This window comes from Eulemur rufifrons, chromosome 8 (assembly GCF_041146395.1).
Source record: "Eulemur rufifrons isolate Redbay chromosome 8, OSU_ERuf_1, whole genome shotgun sequence".
NCBI lineage: Eukaryota > Metazoa > Chordata > Mammalia > Primates > Lemuridae > Eulemur > Eulemur rufifrons.
Genome location: NC_090990.1, coordinates 23445139 through 23471189, shown reverse-complemented (window position 1 = coordinate 23471189; position 26051 = coordinate 23445139). Strand labels below are relative to the sequence as shown.

The 26051-nt window shown below is 45.4% G+C and overlaps 1 protein-coding gene across 1 annotated transcript in view; it reads left to right on the top strand.

Moving 5' to 3' along the window:
- CSMD2 (CUB and Sushi multiple domains 2) overlaps positions 1-26051 on the top strand; it is a 571373-nt gene that overhangs the window by 90629 nt on the left and 454693 nt on the right. Inside the window, 1 exon segment of the mRNA XM_069477647.1 lies at positions 18405-18517. Within this exon segment, the coding sequence (XP_069333748.1) occupies positions 18405-18517 (113 nt within the window).

Genomic DNA, 26051 nt, shown 5'->3' with positions numbered 1-26051 from the left:
TACCGGGCACCGAGCCAGGCACTGCATGTACTAGGGTAAACAAGATGCACAGAGTCCTTGTTCTAAATGGAGCTTACATGCAGGCAGAGGAAGACAGGCAATTAACAAATACATTCCTATAAATAAACTGTATTGTTCTTGGTTCTCCAGGGAAACAGAATCGGTAGGAGATATCTATCTATCTATCTGTCTATACTGTATTGAGCCTACACACACACTTGTCCCTCAGTATCCACAGGGGTATGGTTTCAGTACCTTCTGTAGATACCAGAATCTACAGATGCTCAAGTCCTTGTTATAAAATGGTTATTTGCATATTACCTTTGCATATCCTCTGTTATACTGTAAACCATCTCTAGATTACTTATAATACCTAATACAGTGCAAATGCTGTGTAAATAATTATTATACTGTATTTTTTTTTTGAGACAGAGTCTCACTCTGTTGCCCGGGCCTGGCTAATTTTTATATTTTTAGTTGTCCAGCTAATTTCTTTCTATTTTTTTTTTTTTTTTTTTTTTTTTGTAGAGATGGGGTCTTTCTCTTGCTCAGGCTGGTCTTGACCAGCTGAGCTCAAACAATCCGCCCGTCTCAGCCTCCCAGAGTGCTAGGATTACAGGTGTGGGCCACCGTGCCTGGCCTATACTGTATTTTTTATTTGCATTTTTTAAATGTATCACTGTTTATTATTATTACTTTTCAATATTTTCAATCTGCTGTCGGTCTACTCTGTGGATGTAGAACCCACAGACACAGAGGGCCAACTGTGTACATATCTGTAATTTATGATAAGGAATTGGCTCACATGATTACGAAGGCTGAGAAGTCCCACGATCTGCAGTTGGCAAGCTGGAGACCCAGGGAGACTGATGGTGTAAGTTCCAGCTGGGGAGTCTGAATCAGGAGGCAGGAGAGAGACTGATGTCCCAGACTGAAGACAGACAGAGAGAGTAGATTGTCCCTTACTCATATTTTTGTTCTATTTAGGTCTTTAATGGATTGGATGAGGCCCACCCACATGAGGGAGGGCAATCTGCTTTACCCAGTCTGCTGATTCAGATGTTAATCTCATCCAGAAACACCCTCACAGACACACCCAGAATAAAGTTTCACCAAATAGCCTAGCACCCTGTGTCCCGTCAAGTTGGCACATAAAATTAACCATCATAGATCCACCCCTTGTCAACTTGGCACCCATGGGCATCTCCTTAAGACATATTTAACTGCCAAATAAAGACAATAAAAACTTATGATTCTGCTTAACATGATGTAACTATCCTGCATGCATCTGAAAATGCAATAACCCCTTTGAGCAATGTGTACTCTTCTCCCATAACTCGAATACTATGATGTAAAAATGATAATACTTAAATACTACAATGTAAAGGCATTATACCTTATGTTACATGATAAGGGAATAAGAGAGAAAATTAAACAAATACATTTGCTTAATATATGTGCATGTATGTGTATATATACATATATATGAATAGGTATATATACAAATATATACACACAACAAGCATTCATAACAAAATAAAGAAGAATACTCATTACAGTCTTCATTTCTGTAATGAGTCACGTTGTCATAGTTATAACTAACTCCTTTCATGACCTGTTCGCTTTGCCTTTGGCAAACATCTCAGCTGGTCATGGTTCTTTACCCGATGGGATGACCCAAACCTAATGGTCTGGCCATTAATAGTCCTGCCTCGGGTTGTTTTGGTTTTTCATTGACCTTAATCATAGAGTGTGGTAATACCAAGAGACACCCCGGGGGGTGGCCTTGATTCCAGACACACTCTTCCTGACCTCCACTGTGCAGTAGCAGTCTGGTGTCCCCTTGGTAGTCAGAATCAGTGACCCTGGCCAGCACTGTCACTTCCTTCTTTGCCTGTTGATTCAGAGGCCTGAGGAGGACAAAGTGGCCCGGTGGCAGTCTTAACTTCCAGTACGACAGAGTCATTGTGACGACTCCTGGTGGAAGCCTTCCTCCCTTTGGAACTAAGACCTCTAGCCCAGCATAGCAAAAGGTTATGGGAACAGAAGCAAAAATTTTGCTAGGGCGTCACCAGAGGTCATAGTAAATGGAGCCACTCCTGTTTCCACCCCTTGATTCCTGGACCCATGAATCCTGCCTGGGGGAGAAACAGCACCGTATATTGGGTGCTAATTCAGAGCATATACCACCTTCTGGAGAACCTTGCCCCGGCCATGCGAGGTATTGTCACCTCAGTAGTGCTGTAACTGAGTCTTCAAAAGGCCATTCTGCTATTTTATCAAGGCAGCTGCTTCAGGATGGTGGGGAACCTGATAAGAGCAGTGAATTCCATGAGCATGGGCCCACTGCGGCACTTCTTTGGCTACGAAGTGAGTTCCTTTATCAGAAGCAATGCTGTGTGGAGTACATGATGACAGCTAAGGCATTCTCCAAGTCCACGGATGGTGGTCTTGGTAGAAGCATTGTGAATAGGGAAGGAAAATTGATTTCCAGAGTAAGTGTCTTTTCAGTAAGACCAAAGCACTGCCCCTTCCATGTTGGAAGTGCTCCAGTGTAATCAAAGTGATACCAGGTAGCTGGTGTATCACCCTAGGGAATGGTGCCATATTTAGGACCCCACTCCTGGCACCAAAATCTGTCTTAATCTTTTTGGGCTACCATGATAACCTACCATAGGCTGGGGGGCTTAGAAAACAGAAATTAATTTTCTCCTGGTTCTGGAGGCTGGAAGTCCAAGCTCAGGGTGCCAGTATGGTCAGGTTCTCCCTGACTTGCAGATGGCTGCTTTCTCTCTGTGTCCTCACATGGCAGAGAGAGAGCCAGCAAGCTCTCTGGCATCTCTTCTTATAAGGGCACTAATTCCATCAGGAGGGCCCCATCCTTGGGACCTCATCTAACCCTAGTTACCTCCCAAAGGTCCCACCATCACATTGAGGGTTGGGCCTTCAACATATGAATTTGGGGGGGGGGGGACACAAACACTCAGTCTGTCACAGAAGCCATTCAGGTGGTGGCACATGTTGTGAGACGGTAACGTGGAGTAGCTGATGGGGTATGGCAGGCAGCATCAGCAGGTGTGGTCAGTGGAGCCTCTCTGTGGAAGTGACACCTCAGCTGTTTTCACATGGCAGTCCCTTCAGTCTTGCCACTGTCTCCAGGGTTTCACGTCTTCCTTGTGTCATCTCATTCTCCCTAGATTTGGGCAGCATCTTGGTGGTGGTCAAGTCTCTGCTTTGCAGAGTGTGGCACCAAAAGTGATCCAAAGGATGGCATGAGGGGGGTAAAACCCAGCTCCAAATTCCAGCTGACAGTTATCGGATCTTAAGGGTCTAGGCAGAAAAGCAGAATTCGGAGATGAGGTAACAGTTCAGAATCCAGGGCCACCTACTGTGATGTGAATGGCGCCTCTTGGAGTTGAGCAACACAGTGGCCCTGAAAAATCCCAGAAGCCAGAGAAGAGCTAGAGTTTCAGAACAGACACTCGGAAGTAGAGCCTGAGAGTCCCCGAACCACCTGCAAACACTCTCAGGTGACCAAACTGTCTCACTGCCCCGTGGGTCCTCCCTCTCATGTCTACAGGTGAGGCCTGCAGGTAAAGCCTCTGTACTATCAACTGCAAATCTCTTTTGTTTGGATATAATTCTGGTTGGCCCTCCGCTGTTCACAACCACTGTCACCTGTGACCTGGCCTCCGGTTGCCAAGAGTCACACTGCACAGCATGGGCTCAGTGTGCCCTGGAAACCCAGCCTGGGCAGAACCCCTGAGCCCCTCTTACTGAGAAGGGAGTCTCCACAGTTCTCCCTAAGGCTGCTGTCTGGAGACTCTTGTTTATCTTGGTTCCCCAGAATATGGGAAAACAGTGGACACTATGCCCCGGGTGTCCTGGGGCCTGGCCCTTCCCTCCAACTAAGGCAAGAATCATTTCTGTCCAGTTTACAAAGATAGGGACTGGGCTTCTCCCATGTCATGCCCGGCACCTTCTGGTGGTGGCTATACAGAAGCTGCTAATGATGATAGTTGTCATTACCTGGGCACAGGTGCTGCCTGTGGCACACTGTGAAGCACTGTCTTTAACACGGGGACATGATCTTTTCAGATCAGATTCGATGCTCAGAACAGGCTCTGGTGGGCAACAGGAAGGGCATCGTGGTACAGGAGCCTGTAGGGGGTGGTCCACCCTATCTGTCTGTAAAGCACTCCCACCCCGCCTTGCAGACATTTTCAGCATTTGAGCCTCCCTGGAATTCCCAGAGGCTCCCCCTGCTCCCTCCCCAGCTTGGCCTCAGCAGCCACCAGAGAGCCTAGGTGGGCACAAAGTCCCTGGGAAGGAGAACCCAGAGGGAGACACAGCTGGCCGTTCAGTGATATTTGAACGACTGTTGTTGTTTATGTCTCCCTGGTACATGAGAAACAAAAAATGCAAAGCTCTTCCAGGTGGCGCCAATCCTAGCCTGGTGACGTCTGAGGGCTCTGGCAGGTCTCAGCTGTTCCATCGAGCCCCCTGAGGTGGTCCAAGCTTTAAGGGCTGTCTTGATGGAGAGCAGCTTCAATTCCCAAATGGGTGCTGTCACTGGGCCTGATTTAAGGACGGTAGATACAGAAGCAGCAGGCTTCTGGAACATGCTGGCCCCTCTTCCTCAAAGGCCCCTTCCCCGTTCCCAACCTCCCAACCCCCCGTGTTGGATGCTTCAGTCTCCGTCAGGGAAGACTGGGCTGGGTCAGGGTTTTCCAGGCTGCTGTGGAAGTAAATAAAGTCTGCATCTGCTGGAAGGCTGAGCAGCCTCCAGAAAAATCCCCTCTCTTGGGGAGACTGGTAATTAAGCAGTCATGGCAAACAAGTGGAGGAGGAACATCTGGTTGTATCCATTTGTTCTCCTGTCATTGGTTAGGGAACAATTTTATAATGTAAAATTGGGTTTTGTATTTCTTCTGCTTGTAGCATCCCCTGTGGTTGAAGTGACCTGTGACTTCCCTGTCCTGCTATGACCCTCCATGCCATTTGGATGACTGGCTGACGGTCCTTTTTTAATCTTTTCAGACCAGCTCAGGCTGGTGCTGTCAAATTCCCTGGGCACATCTCTATCACTGTGCTTCCTATACTACATTATTATTGTGGCTTCAATAATTATTATCTCCTATGGTGTGCCTGGTGCTGTTCTCAATGCTGGGGTTAGATCAGTGAACCAAATGGATAAAAATCCCTGCCTTCGTGGAATTCACGTGCTAGTGGGGAAAGGTGGACATAATAAATAAGGATTGATCAAATATATAGTGTGTCAGATGGTGATGTCAGGATGGGGGGATTGGGAGACAGGAAGTGGGATGAGGGGAGGAGGGTTGCAATTTAAGTAGAGTGGTCATCAAAGACCTCAGTGTAAAGGATATATGAGCAAAGACCTGAAGATTAGGGAACCAGCCCTACACATCCTGGGGAAGAGGCAAGATAGGTGGAGAAAGCTGAGGGAACAGCAAGTGCAAAGGCCCTGAGGCAGAGACTTGACAGGTGTGATTGAGAGACAGCCAGGGGCCATTATGGCTAGAGTGAGTGAGCAGGGTGGCTAGTTGGTGATAAGGAGAGAGGTCATGGAATAGGGGTGGGTGTTGGTGGCAGAGGATTTCCCAGGGCCTTTTTTCCATTATGAACACTTTGGCTTCTATCCCAAATCAAGTGAGATGCCTTTGGAAGAGTTCTAAGCAGAGAGGTGACATGATCTGATTTAAAATGATCATGCAGGCTGCTATGTTGAAGACGGTCTGTAGGTGGACTGGGGGAAAGTGGAGACGCCAATTAGAGGGTTATTGCAACAATTACTGCAGTTACTGCAAGAGATGGAGGTCGCCCGATCCAGGCTGGCAGTCATGAAAGCGAGGAGAGTTGGCTGGATTTCTGGATAAATTAATGTAAATGCTTCCTTTTGAGAGTGAACTCCTTGAGAGAGAGAGAGTCCACGTCTTATGAATTTCTATCCTCAGAACCAAGCATATAGTACATAGCATTTAATAGGGCACACAATTAATATTTGTTGAATGAATGACTTACGAGAAAAAAATTTAAACGCTACCAGTGGGAATAAGTCAGCCTTTAGTCTCCTGTGAGCCTGTCAGATCATAGAGCAAATCGTGAGTAACCTCTGTCTCTAGTTTCCCAACTGTCAGAGTAAGTCGGTCTACTTACAGGTGTGCTGTACCGAAAGGACGTGCAGGGCATGCTGGCTTCCACTGGGTTTGTCTATTTTTCAGGACTTTTCAGAGCCTTTCAAACATGAATACAAAGGTTCCCCAAATTTCTTAGGTGCCATTGGTGTCTCATTAATTTTTCCATGGTGCTCCATGAGTAAAAGAAATACCTATCAACTCTATTTATTAAGTAATTAGGCCCACAGAACTGAATAAGTATTTATACCCTAGCAACATTGTATCTGTTGGAAAAGGTAATACATATAAATTGAAAGAAAACATATTTTTCTTTCATCCTGAAATAATCACAACCACTCACTAATAGAATGTGCTTATGGACGTTGCAAAGATTCGCAAACCTTGAAATCAGATTGGTCACCGCCACCCTGACATCCTGTTCCACACTGATGTACACGTGAGACTTTCTTCCTATCACACCAACCACCCCGTGCTCAGCTTTGCAAAGGTTCGATGACATCTAATGGAACGTAGCTTTACGTTGAAACTGTGAACTAGCTTGAGCTAACAGTTGTGTGTTCGGCAGAAATTGAATACCACCATTTCCTTTGAAAATTTAAAATAGCCCACAGTACCCTTGTACTTGGGCTTATAAATACAAGTTCCCTTGTAAATTCACTGCAGTGCTTTGACGCAGTCTGGGAACCATGGTGCTACTTTGTAGGCAGCATCTCCCCAAATTATTTATTTTCCCAGGCAAATCTACTAACATCACAGTGGATAGTATTCTGCGGAACATGGCTTGGGAACTGTTGGGATAGAGCATATAAGGAGAGCTCCCTGCCGCAGAATGAGAAGCTGCAGTTCCACAGGAAACACCCCTGGGCTTTGATGGAGTGAGTGTGCTTAGAGGATTTGCATTCTGAACATACAGTGCTTCTCCCCTATTTTTAGACCTCAGCAGGTGGGTCTGCTATGACTCCAGATCTTGCTTCTAAAGACAGCACACATCCTAGAAAGTGAACTCACTATCCATGGAAATTTGCAGGCCCAGCACTGCTCCCGCCCAACCATACTTAGGACAGGTATCCTGGCCTCCAAAAATAGATGTTTGTGTGCAGCTGAAAGCAGAGGTTTGCAGATGCTAGTAGATGTTTTCGGGATAGGCAGGGACATTTTAGAGACCCTTTGGATGTAAATTTGGTTTTATCAGCAGGTATCTGGCCAATGCAAAATCATCCTCAGAAAAGTGGGTTTACGACAAGGATCCCCAGATCTCGAGACAGCACAAGAACGATCTCTTTAGACTTTCTATCACTCTGGGTTTCAGGGCTTCTAAAACCAAGTGTGTCCGTGGTCTCATGGCCAATGTAGTTACATTGTCAGCTCTGTGACCTGCCTTCTCTGGGCATATCATTTCCCAGAGAGGGTTCCACAGAACCCCAGCCCAGAGGATGCTCTAAGAGCAACAGGATCTATGATATATATACGGAAAGGCACAGAAAGCCTAGTTTTTCCAAATTTCCCAGTTTTAGAAACTCTTGATGAAACGCAAGTGGGCATTAGCGGAGAGAACATGTGCTTGCAGGGGTGTGTGTGTGTCTGTGTATTGTGCGTGATTATGACTAATGTCCATCAATTACCTGCAAATTACTAGATGATGCCTGTAATGATAGTTCTGTTTTTAGCTTAATGGTTTATGTATCTAACTAGTGGCTGCTGTCTGGAGTAGGGCTGCTGGCAAATCAAAACACTATTTGCCAAGCCTGTCAGTGTGACAAATGTTGCTTACACTTACTCTTTTATTCTCAAGGTCAATTGACATGTCTTTTTTCATATTGCTGTTTGATGTGCTAAGAGCCTTAAATGCGAACCATTTAATAAAGGCCCAATTTACTATATTACTGTTTATTCTTGGATAATTCTACATTAGTTGGGCTCCTTAAGTTGCAAAGAAGACACATGCATGGATCACCCTCAGAAACGGGGTTTATTACAAGCATCTCCAGATATTGGGGCAGCACAGAACCATCTCTGCAGATTTTTGGTCACTCTGGGTTTCAGGACTTCCGAGACAGGGCGTGTCAGCAGCCTCACGGCCAGTGTAGCAATAGCCTTAGCTCCACGGCCTGCCTTCTCTGGGCACATCATTTCCTAGAGAGGGTCCCACAGAACCCCAGCCCACAGGATGCTCTAAGAACAAAAGGATTTATAATGGAATTGGTTTGGGACCTACTAATTAATCTATTCTAGCCTTGGAGGTTTACACTTACTTAGTTTATTAAAAGCCCTCATAAGCATTTTATTTTTTGTTTGTTTTCTGAAAAATTCTTCCTTTGTTTAACCCAGCATTTCCCAATTCTATTTAGCTAAGGAACACCCTAGAACATACCTTGGAGAATAACCTCTGTCACCCTCTGTGTTGGGGGTCCCCACAACCACTTCCAGGTTCTATGACTTGTTAGGGGGACTCGTGGGACTCAGCATATAGCTGTACTCATGGCTATGATTTGTTACTACAAAAGGACACAGAGCAAAAGTAGCAAAGGGAAAAGGTGCATGGGGTGAGGTCCGGGAGAAACCAGGCACAAGCTTCCAAGTATCCTCTTCCCGTGAAGTCATGCAGCAATGAACTGTGACAATATGTGTGACATATTGCCAACCAGAGAAGCTCAGCAGAGACCAAGTGCCCAGAGGTTTTATGGGGGGATGATTACCCAGGCACCCTCTGCCTGGCACTTACCAAAATTCCAGACTCCCAGACAGAAAGCAGGTGTTCGGCGTAAACCATAATGTTTGTACGAATAGTTCAGACCACTCTTACCAATCCTGGGAATGGTGGGAACCTTTCTGAAATCCCAAGTTCCCAGATGCCAGCCAGGGCCAACCTTGGAAGCAGTCAGGCCTTTTCTGCCTACTCTCTCATAGTAAAACTTCCACGTATTCATTCTGTATTGCCTCTAATACGTGCTACGCACTAGCGATGCAGCGAATAGGTTATACAGAGTCCTTGCCTTTAAGGGACTTACCATTGAGACAGAAAGACAGATATGTAGCAATTCAACAGGAGAATCAATTCATGATGATTGGGATGAATGTTCTGTTCTCTACTCTCTAAACTCTTTCCCAGAGGAAGTCACATTCAAACTGAGCCCTGAGAAGCTAGTGGGAGGTGGTAGGTAAGGCAGAGGTAGCCTGGGTGGTTACAGGTGGCCCTAGGGCAGCCCATGCAAAGGCCCTGAGGTGGGTAGAAAAGTGGCACATTCAAGGGCAATGAAGCCCATGAGGGTGGAGGAGAGAGAGAGAGAGAGAGAGGTATGAACTGAGGTAAAGGAAACGGCAATCCAGGTAGTACAAGGGCAAAGTCTTGGGCCTTGTCTCTCGAGGGGCAGTCCCTCATTCCCAGTCGTTATGTCCTTGGAGCTGATCCTGGTTTCACTTGAGCCTAGGGCACCAGCCCCAGCAACCTTCATTGCAGAGACTACTCAGGTCTCTGCCCCTATCCTCAAAGGGCCACCCTGTGCCTGGAAGACATGTGGACACAGCCTTATTCTTCAATCTCTCCCTCCCTCCTGTGTTTCTTTACCAAGCAGGAATCAAGATTTACATACAACCCAGTAATGGGGCCATTCTGACCTATGGACGGACTCTGGGGTTCCAGATTGGAGTTCATTGACATCAGACTTTTATGATGGTCTTTCTCATTGGTTCTCTGACTGGTAGAAGCAAGCACAGCCACATCCTGGTGAGCTTGGCCCAAGGCTCAACCTGGTGTGTTCCTACCCTTCGAGGCTCAGCATCTGAGACCTGCTGGCACTCAATAAATATTGGAAGGATTAACATGGAATTGAACTTAAGAGGCAGAGCATTTACATCTTTGGCAGGTGTCAATGCCAACGTCCTTCTGGATGTGGAGCCCAAGAGTGTCTCCCTGGATCCTTTGCCCTGTGGTCCTGGTTCATTGCCAAGACTTCACAAGGACATTGGTGTGTCGAGCATGGCCTTCAGGGATTTCAAGACAGTTCTTGTCCTCCTCCTCTTCAATTCTGTTTTATTCCAGACTATTCACCTGGAATATTCACCTTTTTTCACCTGCTTCTCATCCCACAGGGTTCCTTCAGGGTCTCCGTGCCCCAAGCCTGGTTGCCTCAAAGCCAAGAGGCCCCAGCCTGGGGAAGTGGGTAGTTGGTCAACTTAGAGCCCTGGAGTTCTCAGACGTGGATACTATCTCCTAGAGTAAGAAAACTAGCTTCTATTTCCATGAGTAGGAATTTGCAAACACTTCAATTGAGTGGAAGAAATGTCATATCACTGCATCTAAAAAATTTTTTTTCTTGAGCCCCCATGCAGGAGAGTCAGAAATCTTACCCTTATTGGGGTTCCCCCAAGCAAGGTCTTATATAGAACCCACATTCCAGGAAGGTCCTCTGGCCTCAGTCCACACTGGCCCCTGCTGATATGCTCAAGGCCTCAGTCATACTTGAAGGTGAGCAGCTCAGTTGTGCCTGTGCCAAACTTGGGTGGGGGAGTTCAAGTCCCTCTGCTTAGGATGGGAGTCCCCGTGTGTACAGTTCAGTCTCCCTGGGTGCCCCAGTAACAACCCCCCTCTAAGGTTCTGCCACCTCCCCCAGCCCCCATGTAAGGGAGCAGGTCCTGTTGCTCTAACTGCACCTGAGCTGGCCCTGGTATTGGGCAATCTCACCTTCCCACCTGGGCTTACTGCCCCCTCTCTACCCTCCAAGCTCTTTCCTCTGTCCCCTCTTACTCATATCCCCTTTAAAAGGCCCTCTTTTCCCCGGGGTGGTTGGGAAGAGGAGATGTTCAAAACAGTCTGCTTTTTCCTTCTATCTTGCCTCATTTCATGGGTGTGTAGGGGAATTGCCAAGTCAGCAAGCGTCACTGAGCCCATGTCGGATGTCTCTCCCTCCTGCGGTCCACACTGCCAGCGTCAGGATCACCTATGACACTGTGTGGCCGCCCCTGGAAGTGCCACATAGTCTGCCAGTCAATCATTCCCTCAAAAATACACGTGCAGGGTGAGCAACACCAACACTGCCAGGGCTCCCTGGCTGGATAGGGAGACCTCAATGATAACTATTTACCTCAGTGAACAGCTCATTAGGAACTGTGGTTCATGCTAGGGAAGAAAAGAAACAGGATACCAGTCGGGGTAGGTCACATTATGCTCTGTGTATTAAGCAAGTTTTTTTTTTTTTTAATTTTCTGTATTTTCTGATGCTTTGACACTTTGGGCCTTGTTAACAACTCTCCGGGCAGTGTTCCTTTCACATGAGAAACCCACTGCCCCAATTGGGTAAAGCCCAGCCACCCCCTTTACTGAGGATCACTGTTGATCCTCTGTCCCCCTCTACTAACTACCTGGGGGGGGGGCCCGAGTATCAAAGGACTAAGCGTGATCCATACACCCTGGAGCCGTCTGAAATTATTCAAACGAGCCCATCCTAGCCCTGCTCAGCTGCGTCCGGCCTCGCCCATTCCTTCTCAGGAAACTGTAATAAAGGCTCTTGCTCACAGTCCCTGCTCCTTCTGCCTCCTGACACACCCGGTGCTTTGCACGTACACGTGGCCCTGCACGGTGAGGTGCGTCCCCTCACTGGAGACGCAGTGGGAACTGGAACAAATTGCCTTTCCAGTGGCAAACATCTGATATGTTGGCCTCGTCGTAGCTGAATACTCACAGTTAATCCCACATTTGAAAACACTGTGATAACAAACTCTCCAGTTGAAATGGCTTCACTCACCAGAAGTTTATGTCTTGCTCATACTGCGTGTGCAGAAGGGTCTGAGGGGCTCTCAGCTTGGTAAAGCCACTCAGACACAGTGGCGGACAGAAGCCCGGCGTCACTGCCCCAGAGGGAGGGGAAGGGAATGCTTTCGCCGCACAGGATGTTCCAGGCTCCCTCCCAGATGCAGCCGCCACGCACACCTCCTTGGCCAAGGCCAGGCTTCAGAGGGCTGGGAGGTGCAGTTCCACCCTGTGTCCAGAAGGAAAGTTGGAAACGCACGGTGACGAATGCCGGTGACTTCCATGGGGACCTGTGAGAGTACGGAATAGACTAGTCTGGGAAGACAGGAACCCATTTTTCCAGAAGTGATGTTGAGACATTTGCGATAAGATTTGAATGATGAGAAGGCGTTAATTAGACAACTCCTAGGAGTTAGAAAGTGTTCTAAAATGGAGACAGCGAACAGCGTGTGTAAGGGTGGGCTTACGGCAAATCAAAAGAACTGAAGCCAGCTGTGTATTGAGGGGGGCGGGGAGAAAAGCGGGGAGGAGTATTTTATCACTGACATGAGAGTGTGGACGCATGGTGATGCGAAGTGGACTTTTAAAGTCGTTTTTATTACTGTTTTCAAATTCTCAACAGGAAGTGCCCCCTCTTATTGCCTGCACTCTGGGCTGACCACTCCCCCTGCCCTTGGGATGCCCTTGACCAAAGAAGACTGCAGGGGCAGGAGCCAGAGCAGGGAATCTGGCAGGGCCAAGCCATACAGGCTTTGTGGACCTCGTTAGGGATTCTGGCCTTGATCCTAAGAATAGTGAAAAGCCACTGATAGATTTTGAACGGAGAGAGTGAGGAGCATGGGGTTTTGGGCATCACCAGTGTTCAAGACTCTGGGTGTCTCTGGGCAGAAGGCAAAAGCAAAGACAAGGTGCTTGTGGAAGTGAGAAGGATGACAAGCCTTGATAAAGTAGAGGATGAGTGTTATTTTACAAGTATGGCTGCGCCACCTGTTTGCAAAATGCTGTTCTCGGTACATTTTAGAGCCAGCAGGGAGGGTAGCCGATAGCAGTGGGGGCCTCTCGCCTTCCTTGCCATCATTTTACCCCGTTTCCCTACTAAGTCTGGATCTCACTTTGGAAGGGTACCTCCCTTCTTTCAATATGGTATTTAAACTTGTCAGATAAAAGATGGGAAAGTCTGAAAGTTTTATTTGCTCATTCCGACAGGCAGCGCGATGGGTCCTCCCGACTGCAGGGTCGTCAGCTTGTCTAAAATTGACCTCGAAGATAATGAGTAGGTGGGGGAGGGGGCAAGATGATGATTCAAGCATCCAGCTCGGGAGATTCAAGCTTTCACATCCCCTCCCCCAGCTTTAGCGCCTTTGAGGACTCCTCCATGCTAGAAACCATCCATCTACCAACCCTGGGATAAATAGCAGAGCAGTGGTAAATATCTGATGAGAGAAAATTCCTAGTAAGCTGCAATTCCATATATTGCAAGCATAAAACTGTAATTGTTTGTTGACAGTGTACATTAGCTATTCACAGCTTGTGTCAATATAGCACCAAGCAACTAGGGTCTAGGAATCTTTAATGGCAGTGCAAAAATATCCTGGAACTAACTTGGGGGATTAAAAGCCACAATTTCTACTTAGTGAGAGGAATGCCATTCCCAGAGGGAACTTCCCAGGAGAAGCCCTGGCGAGGTTGGAGATTCCTGCATGAGGCTCTGTGTGGTTGAAGGTCCCTGGGCAGAGTGTCTGGGAAGAGCACCGGGGCCATGATTCTGGCAGACGTGGGTGAGAGATGAGTTGTGGCTGCCTTGAACAAGGCCCACTTGAAGGCAGAGGAAACCAGACCCTGCTGGGGCAGAACCTGGGGCACCAAATATAGGTCTGGCCTCCTTGGGGACAATTTGTTATTTTAATTCATAGAGTCCAACCGCCTGGCAACAATCTAACATGTGAATATTTGGTGGGGGAAAGGGTATCTGATGCATGTGTGAATCAACAGGAGGCCAAGGGGCAGGCTAGTGGTGGCCCTGTGGCCTGCTTCCAGCAAGGTCCCAGCAGCGTGTATGTGGGGGCGTGGAGGGAGCAATTTGGGGGGTACAAAGACAGAAGGCAGCTAAAATGAGGGGCCTGGCAAGGCCCAACTGGGAGCTCCAAGCTGAGTCCAGACAGACTGAGGTTAGGTCAGATCTAGTGCAGGACAGGGGTGCTGTCCAACAGAAATGTAATATGAGCTCTCTCTCTCTCTCTATATATATATATACATATAGTTTTTAAAAACTTTCTATTTTGAAATGATAATAAATTCCAGGGAGGGGTCCCATGTAGCCTTCACCCATTTCCTCCCCAGTCCTTACAGCTTATGTAACTGCAGTATGATATTAAAACCAGGAAACTGATGTCAGTGCAATGTGTGTGTACTTTCGCACATGTGCAGAGTCACAGAACCATCACCACCATCAAGACACAGGACTGTTCCATCCCCACCAAGGTCGCGCCCATGACACTCCTTTATGCTCATACTCACTTCCTTTCCTGTCCCCATCCCTAACCCCTGGCAACCCTTATTCCATTTTCCATCTCTTTAACTTTGTCATTTCAAGAATGTCATATAAATGGAATCATGTGGCATCATATGACATGTGATCTTTTGAGATTAGCTTTTTAAAAAATGTATTTATTTTTTTAACTCAGCATAATGCCCTTGAGGTCCGCCCAAGTTGTTTCATGTATCGATAGTTAATGCCTTTTTATTGCTGAGTAGTATTCCGCGGTATGGATGTGCCAAAGTTTGTTTACTCATTCATTTATTGTGCTAGGACATTTTGGTTGTCTCCAATTTGGGGTACTACAGAGAAAGCTGCTGTGGACAGTCATGCACAGGGCTTTGTGTGGATGTGAGTTTTCGTTTCTCGGGGATAAATGCACAGGCATGCAATTGCTGGGTTGCATAATTAGAGTGTGGTTTTTTTTTCCTTTTTTTTTTTTTTTTAAAGAAACTGCCAAAATATTTTGCAGAGTGACTGTATCTTTTTACCTTCCAACCAGTGAAGTGTGAGAGGTCCAGTTGTTCTGCACCGTCACCAGCATCTGGTATTGTCACTGCAATATTTTTATTTTAGCTGTTCTAATGAGTATGTAGGAATATCTCATCATGGTCTTAATTTGCACTTCCCTAATGGCTAACGATGTTGAACACCTTTTTGTGTGCTTACTTGCCATCCAGATACCCTCTCTGGTGAAAGGTTTCTTCATGTGTTTTACTAATTTCCTAACTGGATTGTTGGATCCCCCCTTGCGTTGTTCTCGATCTTAGGGGAAAAGCACTCAGTCTTTCACCATTAAGTGTCATGTTAGCTGTAGGCTTTTGGTAAATGTTCTTTATCAAGTTGAGAAAGTTTTTGTCAATTTTTAGTTTTCTGAAGTTTTTTTTTTTTAAATCATAAATGGATGTTGAATTTTGTCAAAACTTTTTTTTATGCATGAGTTGATATGGTCACATGATTTTTCTATTTTTAGCCTGGTTACTATGGTGGGTCACACTGACTGATTTTCAGCCTTACATCCTTAGAATAAACCTCACTTGGTCATGGTGTGTAATTATTTTATATATTGCTAATGTCTCTTTGCTAATATTTTGTTAAGGATTTTGTGTTTATATTCATGTGAAATGTTGATCTTTAGTTTTTTAAATTTGTACTGTCTTTAGCTTGGTATCAGGGTAATACTGGCCTTCTCATATGAGTTTAGAAGTGATCTTTCCTCCTCTGTTTCCTGGAGAAATTGTGCAGAGTAGAATTGGTGTTAATTCTTCTTTATAGGTTTGGTAGTGTTCTCTAGTGAAAACATCTAGGCCTGGATATTTCTTTTTTGGGAGTTTTAAAATTACTAATTCAATTTCCTTAATAGTTATAGGGCTATTCAAATGATCTATTTCATATGGGGAAAGTTATGATAGTTTGTGCTTTTGAAGGCCATTTCATTTATTAATTATTTGTCAAATGTATATTGTGTAATTTGTAGTGTTTCCTTATCATCCTTTTGATAATCCTGAGATCTGTTTTCCTTAACCCTTGCCAACTCTGGCTATTTGCCTATCTGATAGGTGAAAAATGAATCTCGTGGATTTAGTTTTCATATTTTGATGTTAATTAGGTGGATCGTCTTTCTGTTTTTGTTTGTTCATACCCTCTGCTCTTTTCCCCTTAGCTGTTTATTGTTTTCTTATTGATTCGTAAGTGCTCTTCCAAGATATAAATACTAACCCTCTTCCTGTCACATATATTACACATAATCTTTCGGTTTGCATTTTTCTCATTATCTTTTTACGGTTTCTTTTGTCACACATACATGCTCTTAATTTTTATGTAGTTACATCCATCAATATTTTTCTTTAAGCCCTCTAGGGTTTCATGTTGCATCCATCAGTACTCAATCAATTTCAAGAGATAGAAACCCAAATCAAGCCAGCTTGAGACAAAAAAAAAAAAAGAAAAAAGAAAGGAAAGAAAGAATGTTGGCTCATGTAACTGGGCATTGAAGAGATAGATTTCTCTGCATGGCTGGATTAAGGATCTGAACAATATATCATCAGGGCTCTCTGCCTCTCTTCTCTTACTGTTGCTCAGCTTTTGTTTATATCTGTGTGGTGATATCATTTTCTCTAAAGCAGATATCCTCTGTGTGTTGATAAAAAGGCTGCGGGCAGTCCCAAGCTTCTATTCTAATGATTTAAGATCCAAAAATAAAAGACTTTCAGAGTCTATATATCATATTCCATGGAAGGATTCAGAATGACCCTGTTTGGGTGTGTGTGCCCTCTTCCGTCTCCCCCACACCTTGAGCCAGTCCATAAAAATGAGAAATAGTGTGTGCCATGCATGATCATTTGCCCAGCTCTGTGGCTCGTGGGCAGGTGGAGTGCCTGTCAGAACCCCAAGCAATGGACAGCTCCCTGGAAGACTGATGGGCAGGTAGAAGCAAAAGGAGTCCTCTACACATCTTGCTTAGAAAGGCCTTCCCCAGCATAAGGTGTTTTTTTTTTTTTTCTTTTTTAAAATTTGTTTCTTTCTAATATTCATGGCTTCGTTATTATATAGATAATTTTTGACCCATGAGAAAGAAAGAAAGAGAATATGAATATGGGGTGAGGTAGGGATCTTTGGCTGGATGTCTTTATACTTGAAAAGAAGATGACCTTGAAACTTATGTGATTACCCACTTCACAATTTGATCCCTTTTTCTTCTCTTTTTCTTGAGTTTATTCTTAGTTAACATGAATCCTCCAAGATTAGGATGGTGGGAAGGACAAGGGCTTCATCTCGCACAAGGCTTTTCACAGTGGGTGTTAACAAACATGTGATCTCACTTGTCTGAGCCCAGTACTCATGCTCTTCAGGGATATCTTGGGCATCAAGATATTAGATAGCAATGGAAGGTATAGAGTGGGATCCAGGAGCACCACAGATATTCCAAACTACCTAAAAACGAGAGAGTAGAGGTAAACCTTGAATTCCCTCCCAGATCCCTGATGGGGGGATCTGAGGGAGGCAGGCTGAGCCTAAGAGAGGGGGTTAAGGACAGAGGTGGGCAGGAGATTGGCCACCCCACTCCCACCTGTGTGCACCCTCAGGTCTCCTGTGGGGGCCACCATGCATGGACGCCCCACGGCAGACAAAGTAATTCCTAAATGTATTCCCAAGTGTTTAGTGATACCCTTTTAATTTTAAAGGAATCTGTAAAAATGACCCTCTTGTGCTAAAAACATATTATCTCAGGCTCAACTGTTCCTTTATTTTCACCCGTTTCCTTTTCTTCACTTAAATTCCAGAAAGAAAATTCAAACATTTTAATTTCAAAAGCATGCACAGCATGATCCCATTTGTATGAAATTATTTTGTTGAATATGATTCCATCTATTGATCCTTCTGTCTCTTTGTATGTCAGCTGTCAAGAATGATTATTTCTAGACCATGTTGAGTTTTCATTTTTTGCTTTCCTTTTTAAACTAATAAGCACTTACTTCTATAAAAGCAGTAGACATTCCTTTAAAAGAATAAAGTCTATGATAAGAATCATCCACACATCCTGCTACTTAGAGTTGGCTATATTTTCCTCGATATGTGAATATGTCTACTGGCAATTATTAGTTGTAAACTTATGGGGAGGCTAATGGGACCTCAGCCTGAAAGACACCAGACAGGAGAAGAAACAACTAGAAGAGGAGAAACTGAAAGAGTAGACACACGTGAGGCAGGCCTCTGGCTAGGGGATTAGGCCATGGCTTGAGGGGAGTCACACCCTCGTGTTTCCGGGGCAGACTGCTGCTTGTCATCACCTCTGCTGAGAATCACTTTTGTCTTTGAACACCCTTCATGTGTGTCAAGTTAGGCCTCCTATATATTCCTCCCTGTGCCTGGATCAGCACTGTGCATCCAGCAGGTGCTCAATCAATGCTTAACGGATGTGTAGTTGCCCAAGGGAAACTAATGGCACCTCATTGTCTTTCAGGCTCACGGGCTTTCAACTGCCGGCCACCATCGTCAGCGCAGCCACCACCCTCTCTCTGCGTCTCATCAGCGACTACGCGGTCAGCGCCCAGGGCTTCCACGCCAGCTATGAAGGTAGGTGTCACTGGAGCCTGAGATCTGATGTCCTAACAGCAGACGTGACGTCTAGCAGGCAGGGCTGTGCCTCCCTCAGCTGCAGGGAAGGAAAAGTTCTTCAGACTCAAAGCTGTGCCTGTCCTAACAAGGCTGGTTGCTAGCCAGTAACTCACTTACTTAAATTGCCCGTCTCGTGTTCCCGGGAAACTGAGAATTGAAATCAGAGCTCAGCGGCAATAGTTTATCCTGAGGGCCCGGTAACATCTACTTCTCTGTTCCCTTTAACTAGGTTTTGCTGTGTTTTTATTTTTTAAATTCTGTTTTATATTGGGCTTAATTATATAAGGTACCTCAGGTTGTTTTTGAAAATAAAAGAGATATAAAGCCTAAGTAAAAGAAATAAAACAAGCAGCTGAAAGCTCAATATAATGACTGCAAAGAGTCCGTTTTATATCATTCAGAGAACAATCGATTTTTCCTTAATAGCATGGATTAGGGTTTTTTTTTTTTTTGGTTTGAGCTATGCAAATAATTTGCACTTCTCTCAGTCTGTTTAAATATGGTGTTAGAATTCAAATTAACACTAATATCTTCAGATTATACACTGTTATTATTATTAACTTTATTATGTTAGTTCAGAAGGTGGTACTTGTGATCTCTGTCATTTCCCTGGGAAATTTACATCTCATTAATAGGTAATTATGCCACTCTTGGCTAAGACCTGCACTGCTATTTTGTGTTGAGATCATTAATAGGCATATTTTAAGACTGTTAATGATAATTAATAACAATAATGACATAACACCCTAGTAATGCGTGCCAGTTATTCGAAAGCTTTTTTTCCTTTGCCTTTGTTTAAAAGCTTAAAGAATAAGTGATGTTTTCTTGAATGAAGCTGCAGTGATATAGAAATAGATACTGCCTTTGTCTTGGCCAGGCATACACCACATAAAGAGAGCAAGTCCTACCTCTTTGGTAAAAACCACCCTTGGTGGCAGGGTCACAGGGGCCACTCTGATGCTTTAACCTGAGGAATTGAGGGCTCCCAGGAAGGCCTCTGTTATTTTCAGCTAAAGATTTCCGAGACAATTCCACATGCCTTTAACTGAGGGCTTCTGGTATAACTCCACTTTAAGTGAGGGCTCCTGACCAAGACCCACTTGTCTCTAAAGTGAGGACTCCTGAGATAGCCCCATTTCTTTTAAAAAAAAAAACAATCAGTCCTGCCCAATATCCAGTCTGTGATTTTGGTCATCCAGGCCATACCTTTGCCCTGGTCCTAATTTGAAATGAATTCTCTCCAAGGTTGAGCTACAAGCTCATTACTAAGATAGGCCTCTTCAGAAGCTTCCTAAGTCCCTCTGGCCATGAGCTCCTTACACAGTATTTTGGCCTTGGGGAGACTGACTGTGTCCGGGGACAGGGCAGGGGAGAGGGGGACTGAGTCATTGAAGAAGAGGTGCCTACAGAGATTCTGTGCTAGACCCTCTTTCAGCAATCCTTGTGGGTCTTTGTGCGAGGCCCAGACTCCCATGAGTCTTTAGGAAAAAATATGTCCCCATTGATCCCTGGTCACACCTCCCTGTCAGGGAGACAAGCACTTCTCCATCAGGCAGAGAAGATCCGTGGGTACATTCACAGAGCCCTTTGAAAACCAGGTTCTAGCCTAGAATTTAGGGTCTACAGCAGGGCTTCAGGAGATCTGTAAACTCTCTGAAATTAGAGACAGAAAACCTGAGGATGTATGTATTTTTTTCTAGGGAGCGTAAACAGGAGGGGTTAGCAAACTCAGGCCCCCTAGCCAAATCTAGCCAGCAGCTTGCTTTTGTAAACACATTTTTATTGGAACACAGCCGCGCCCATTTGTTTGCATGTTGTCTGTCTTGCACACACTACAGCTGCAGAGCTGAGCGACTGTGACAGACACCATATGCAAAGCCTGTGAAATATTTATTCTCTGGCCATTTACTGAAAAAGTTTGCTGACCACTGGCCTAGAGCTGTGATGTCCAATACAGAAGCCATTAGCACATGAGACTATTTACAGTTACATTAATTAAAATTAAATAAATTCAAAATTCAGTTCTCAGTCACACTAGCCTCATGTCAAGTGTTCCTTAACTACATGTGGCTTGTGGCTACCATATTGGACCACACAGATACAGAATTCACAAAAGGCCTGTGATTCAAAAGAGGTCACAAAACATTAGGGATCAATTACAGGCCAGTGAGTCCCCCCTCTTACCTGCCTGGCACAGGTGAGACAGCCCAGGCCTGAGAATGCTCAGCAGAGCAGAAGGAATGGCCTGTCCTAACTCAGCCACATAACACTGTCAGGTCTCTAAGTCACTGATGCTAAGAAAATAAAGCCTTGCAGCTGAGGCCCCAGCAAGCGCTGGACCAGTGCATGTGCAGGTTGTCATAGTTGAGTGAGTTTCTATGCAGGGTTTTTGCAAACTTTGCAGGATACGTGACTGGCTGTCTTTGTGCTGTATGGTAAAGTGGGTCACGGGTGTCTGTGCTAACAGGGGAGTCAGGCACCAGTAAACCAAGGCTGTGGCCATCACCAAGTCTCATTGGCTTGGCTGGGGACTGGACTATGGGGCAATTTGTGCATCTGGAAAAATGTGAGTTGCACCCACTTTTGGAATACCTGAAGTTGTGGGGCAGGGAAGGAAGGAGGGAGGAACAAGTAGGGTGAGCCACTGCTGTGACTATACCCACGTGATAGATGCCCTGGCCTGTCTCTGTCACTGGGCTTATTCAACAAGAGGCTGAATGATCCTATGTTTCGGGATTTACTGATAAATGCTAACATCTTGGACCTAAATCTGACTAACTGGGTGAGCTTGGGCAGATTTTTAGACTCTTTGGGCCTCACGGGGGCTGGTGGGGGAGATCCAGTAAAGGACTTTATGAAGATTTGGCTCTCAGGGAAGAAGATCAGCGCCCTCCCTCCATTGCAGAGCCCACCTTAGACATTTGTGCTGGACAGCAAGTGAGCAGACAGACAAACAGACAGGCTCCAGAGCAGAGGCCCGCCTGCCCACCTGGGCTGCCGCCAGTGAGGACAGCTTCCTTAAATTCTCTATTCACGGCATTGCTGTATCAGAGCCCTGCTCTTGTAGCTCCCCTTGACTGACATCCCTGAATGTCTGCTATCAAAGCGAGTTTGATCCTCCTCCACCCTCGCCCGGAATGTGAACAGCACAGATAAGGAGCTGAACCGCTGGTAGGGATTTTGGAGAAAGGTGAAGTCAGGTGAAGAGTGTCAGCTCACGGCTGCTCCCGCTTCCAGGCAAAGATCCAAAAGGCCAATAGTCAAACCCGGAGAAGACAGAAGATGCTGGGTTTGTAATCCTTGGGGGCAAGAGGATGGGCTGCAGCGGCTGGACAGGAGGGAAGAGGATCAACTCGTATTCAGCACTGACTGTGTGCCAGGCACTTTACATACATTATCTCATTTAATCCCCCTACCCTGTGCACGGATGTTGCTATCCATCTTACAGAGGTACAAGCTGGGCCTCGGGGAAGTGTTGTGCAGCTTAAGTCTACTTGATGGCCAGGAGTTTGAACGTGGCTTTTCTGGCACTAAAGACTGTACTCTTGTCCTGTACCGTCCTCCCTCAAAACTCCTTGGGTACGGCAGAGGCAGGGGAGGGCACAGAAGTCTGCCTTGGCATCAGCATCCCTCCAGGCTGGCACGTGTCACCCCACGGAGGCAACACGAGATGCGTTCCAGAGCTTCTCAGCAAGGGTTACCAGACAAAATACAGGACGCCCCGTTAATTTGAATTTTAAATGACTCAAATTTTTAAAATAGGAATAATTTTTAGTATATCCCAAATATTTCATGGGACATACTTCTACCATTGGTAAAATCATCCATTCATCTGAAATTCAAATTTAACTGAGCATCTTGTATTGTCAGTTGCTGGATCTGGCAACCCCACGTTCAGTACTGAGTCTGCAAAGAGGCTCCAGGAGCTCTCACCCCATGAACCTCCTCCTCCTCCTGACTCCCAGGTCTGCCCCTGTTCTGCTCTGCCCACGTAGGGCTGCCGGGCCAGGTCTGGCCTCACCGCTGCCATTCCAGTGAGTATATGTTTAGACATCTGTCTGCACACGTACACAGGCACAGACGATGTTATGTGTGCAATTCTGTAATCCAGTTAATGAGGCCGACGTTTCCCTGCGTTAATAAACGTTTCCCTGGTTTGTCCTTTTTAATGAATATCAGTGAGGAAAGCGTTGTGGTTTCAATGTACCACAGTTATGTAACCAGTCATCTTCTGTGGACATTTAAGCAAAGAACATCCTTGTACATACAACTTAAGCCCTCATCTAATTATCTTCTTAGAATAAATTCTTGGAAGTGCGATTGCTGGGTCAAAGTGTGTATAGATTTTACATTTTGATATATAATTCCAAAGTGTCTTTAGAAAGGTTATACTAATGCACACTTCAGCAACAGTGCGTGAGCCGGCCCATTCCCTCCACTTTGCTAACGTCGCATGTTGGTGAGTTTTAAATCTGTTCCATTGATTAAAATGAGTGAGAAATGAAATCTCATTTGTCCTGATCATTTGCATCTCTTTGATTATAGGTAAGGTGGAGCACCTGTCAGCACTTACTGGCCAGGTGTTGATCATTTTATAAATCACCTGTCCCCCTCTTCGCCTACTCTTCCAGTGGGGTGTTAGTGTTTTTCTTATCTTCCTTGGAAGTGGTTTTTGCATGTTAAGGATATTAATGTGATGAGTTTCTTTTTGATGTGCAGCAGTTTTCATTTTTATGCCACTGATTTTCCATTTTAATTTTTTTTTAGTATTTCTTTTATGATATCTACTTTTGTTGCCATGCCTGGAAAGGCCTTTTCCATGCCAAGATTAGAGAAATACCCATTTAAATGCTCATCTTATTCTTTTAGTTTTATTTTTTACTTTTCACTTTTAAATCCCCCTGGAATGTGGTTGTTTGTCTTGGTTTCTGTGACTCCCTTTCTGTTTCTGGCTCTCTAATGCTCCCTGTGTGTCATTCTGTCTCTCTGTGTGTGGGGACACCTGCATCTTCCCAATTTGCCCCCAGTGTGTCTCTACCTGGTGTTTCTAGTCTTGCTGCCATCTGGAAATTATTTCACCCACTCTGGCCCCTAGACCTCCTGCTTTCCACACACACAACTCTCAAAGGTTGTACAGGATTGTTTCTGTCTGTTCCAGACAGATCACCAGGTAAGCAAGAGTTGTGAGCAGATCAGAAATGTCAATTAGGTAAGAGTCTCTGCAGGTTTTTCATGTTTAATCCTGGTTGCACTTTTGCATTGTGGCAGTAAGAATATTGTGCCATCACTCTGACACTTTTGTGAAGGAGAGCCCATCTCTGAGTGCTGGGTCTCAGTCTATTAGGTCTGTTCAATAGTCTATATCTCAAACAGGTGTTTCTTTGTTTAGCTAAGTCTATCTGTGATCTTGGTAATTCACTACCAAAATATAGGATGCTTTCTTAAAACCCAGCCTATTCTATTCCACGTATTATTTCCACGTAGAAATCTAGAAGGAGGAGGGACCTTACTTGTGCAGACTCCCTGGTAACCATTGGTGGGGAGGTGGTACAGGATAAGGACTAAGATCTCAGGCTCTGGCTTCAGATATCTGGAATCAAATTCCCTCTTGCCCCACACTTGGCTGCATGACCTTGGGCAAGGTGTCATTTCACTGAGCTCCAGCCACCATGCCTATAAAATCAGGATAAGAATAATAGTTACTTCATAGCGCTGTTGTGAAGATGAAGGAAGAGAATGCACAAGTCACAGGATGTGCTCAGTACAGGACTTGGCAAATTGTCAGCGCTCAATAAATGTCAGCTAATTAATTAAGTCACTCTCATCCTAACCTTACTTGACAGGGATTATTTTAGGAGATAGAAGGAATACATCAACTCTGTAGGTCACAATCCCAGCCGTACCCCAGTTCCTTGGCTCCTGAGTTTGCATAAAATCCTTAATCCGGCTGTTCATGGTGTGTCTAGTCTAACAACCAGACTGTGACTTCTTTGGAGAAGGAGCAGAGTGTTCTCTAAATCTGTGAGCCTCCAGCGTGCCTATTGGATGGAGATGAAATCTCTGGCCTTGTCACCTGGTGGACTGCAGCTAATGAGGCCAAGCCGGGAACTTACTCTGCTCATGGCTTCTTCTCATTGTATCAGAGATGTTGGCTTTAGAGCTAAGGATCCTAGTAACGAGTCCAGTGGGCCCTAGACTTGATCATGGACTTGAAAGCTGTGACACACACACACACACACACACACACTCACATGAACACAAACATAACACTTTTCAGTAGAATTTCCAGGGAGTTCACAAGTGCCCTGCAAGCTACCCATGAACCCCTAGTCTCTCTGAAACATTGAGCCCAGAGAGGTTAACCTCACACATGAAGTTGGTGAGAGAGATTTATTAAGCACCTACTGTATGTACTCCCTGATTTTTATTCCAGATCTCATTTCTGCAGTCACAATTTGTGCCCTCTCCACTCATCCATCTCCCTTCCCAAAGGGGAACAGGGAGGAAGAAATGCTCCATTTAGTGTCACTTCTGTAAAAACGCCTTGATGTGCTTTTGCTACCAGTGGAAGCTCAGTAATGTCATTGCTGCATAAGGACCACAGCGTGTTGAAACAGGGTCAGACAGACACATCTGTGAGGGATGGACAGACGAAGGTGGGGCTCCCTGTTTTGCTGTACCAGGAGAGGAGGGTTGGGAGCAAGCTTTGGGACAAAGCGTGTTTCTTGGTGTTGGAGGTGGGGGAAGGGTTGAAGGTGATCATGCCACTGTGCACACAGGGAAATTGGGGTCCAGAGATGGGATTGGAACCCACTGCATGGGAGAAATGGAGCCCTCCTGGTTTTATCCCTTCCTGTAATTAGACCTGCTGATTCTCCTCTCCTGGCCTTAGCCTCTCAGATAATTTTCTCATTCTGAAAGAGTTCCCCAATTTTGTGACATTATGCAGTCATCTCAAAATTGGGCTAATGGAAGCTATTTGATCATATATATATATATATGTAATATACTGAATATGCAGTTTGCACTGTTTAGGCCACTCCAGGCCAGAACAGCAGGCCAAGGCCTCCTCCGGGGTGGGAGGTGACGAATGTCCATTTCCTGTGCTCAGGAGGGATGGTGTGTGCTTCCTGAGTGAACCTGCTCCATTTCCGATGGCTCTGCCTTGGGAGTTGAGAACATTCATTTTAATCAGTACTGTGGAGTAGCAAATTAATACATAGAGATGTGACATTTGAGACAAATTGGGCAGCACTTCTCAATAAGTGGGGAATCAGGATGATTTTCATATCACGTCCTCAATAATCCCACAAATAGTTCATCATGCATAGTGATGTTTTTTTCCCCCTTTGGGGAAGAGTATTAACATAGCCTGAAGATGATATTATGCCAATCTCTAGTGCCCTGACCCTCCTCATGTCAGGGTGTCAGAAGAAACAGGGATGAGGAAGGAGCATTCTCAGGCAGCTGACTGCCTGCAGGTAAAGTCTAC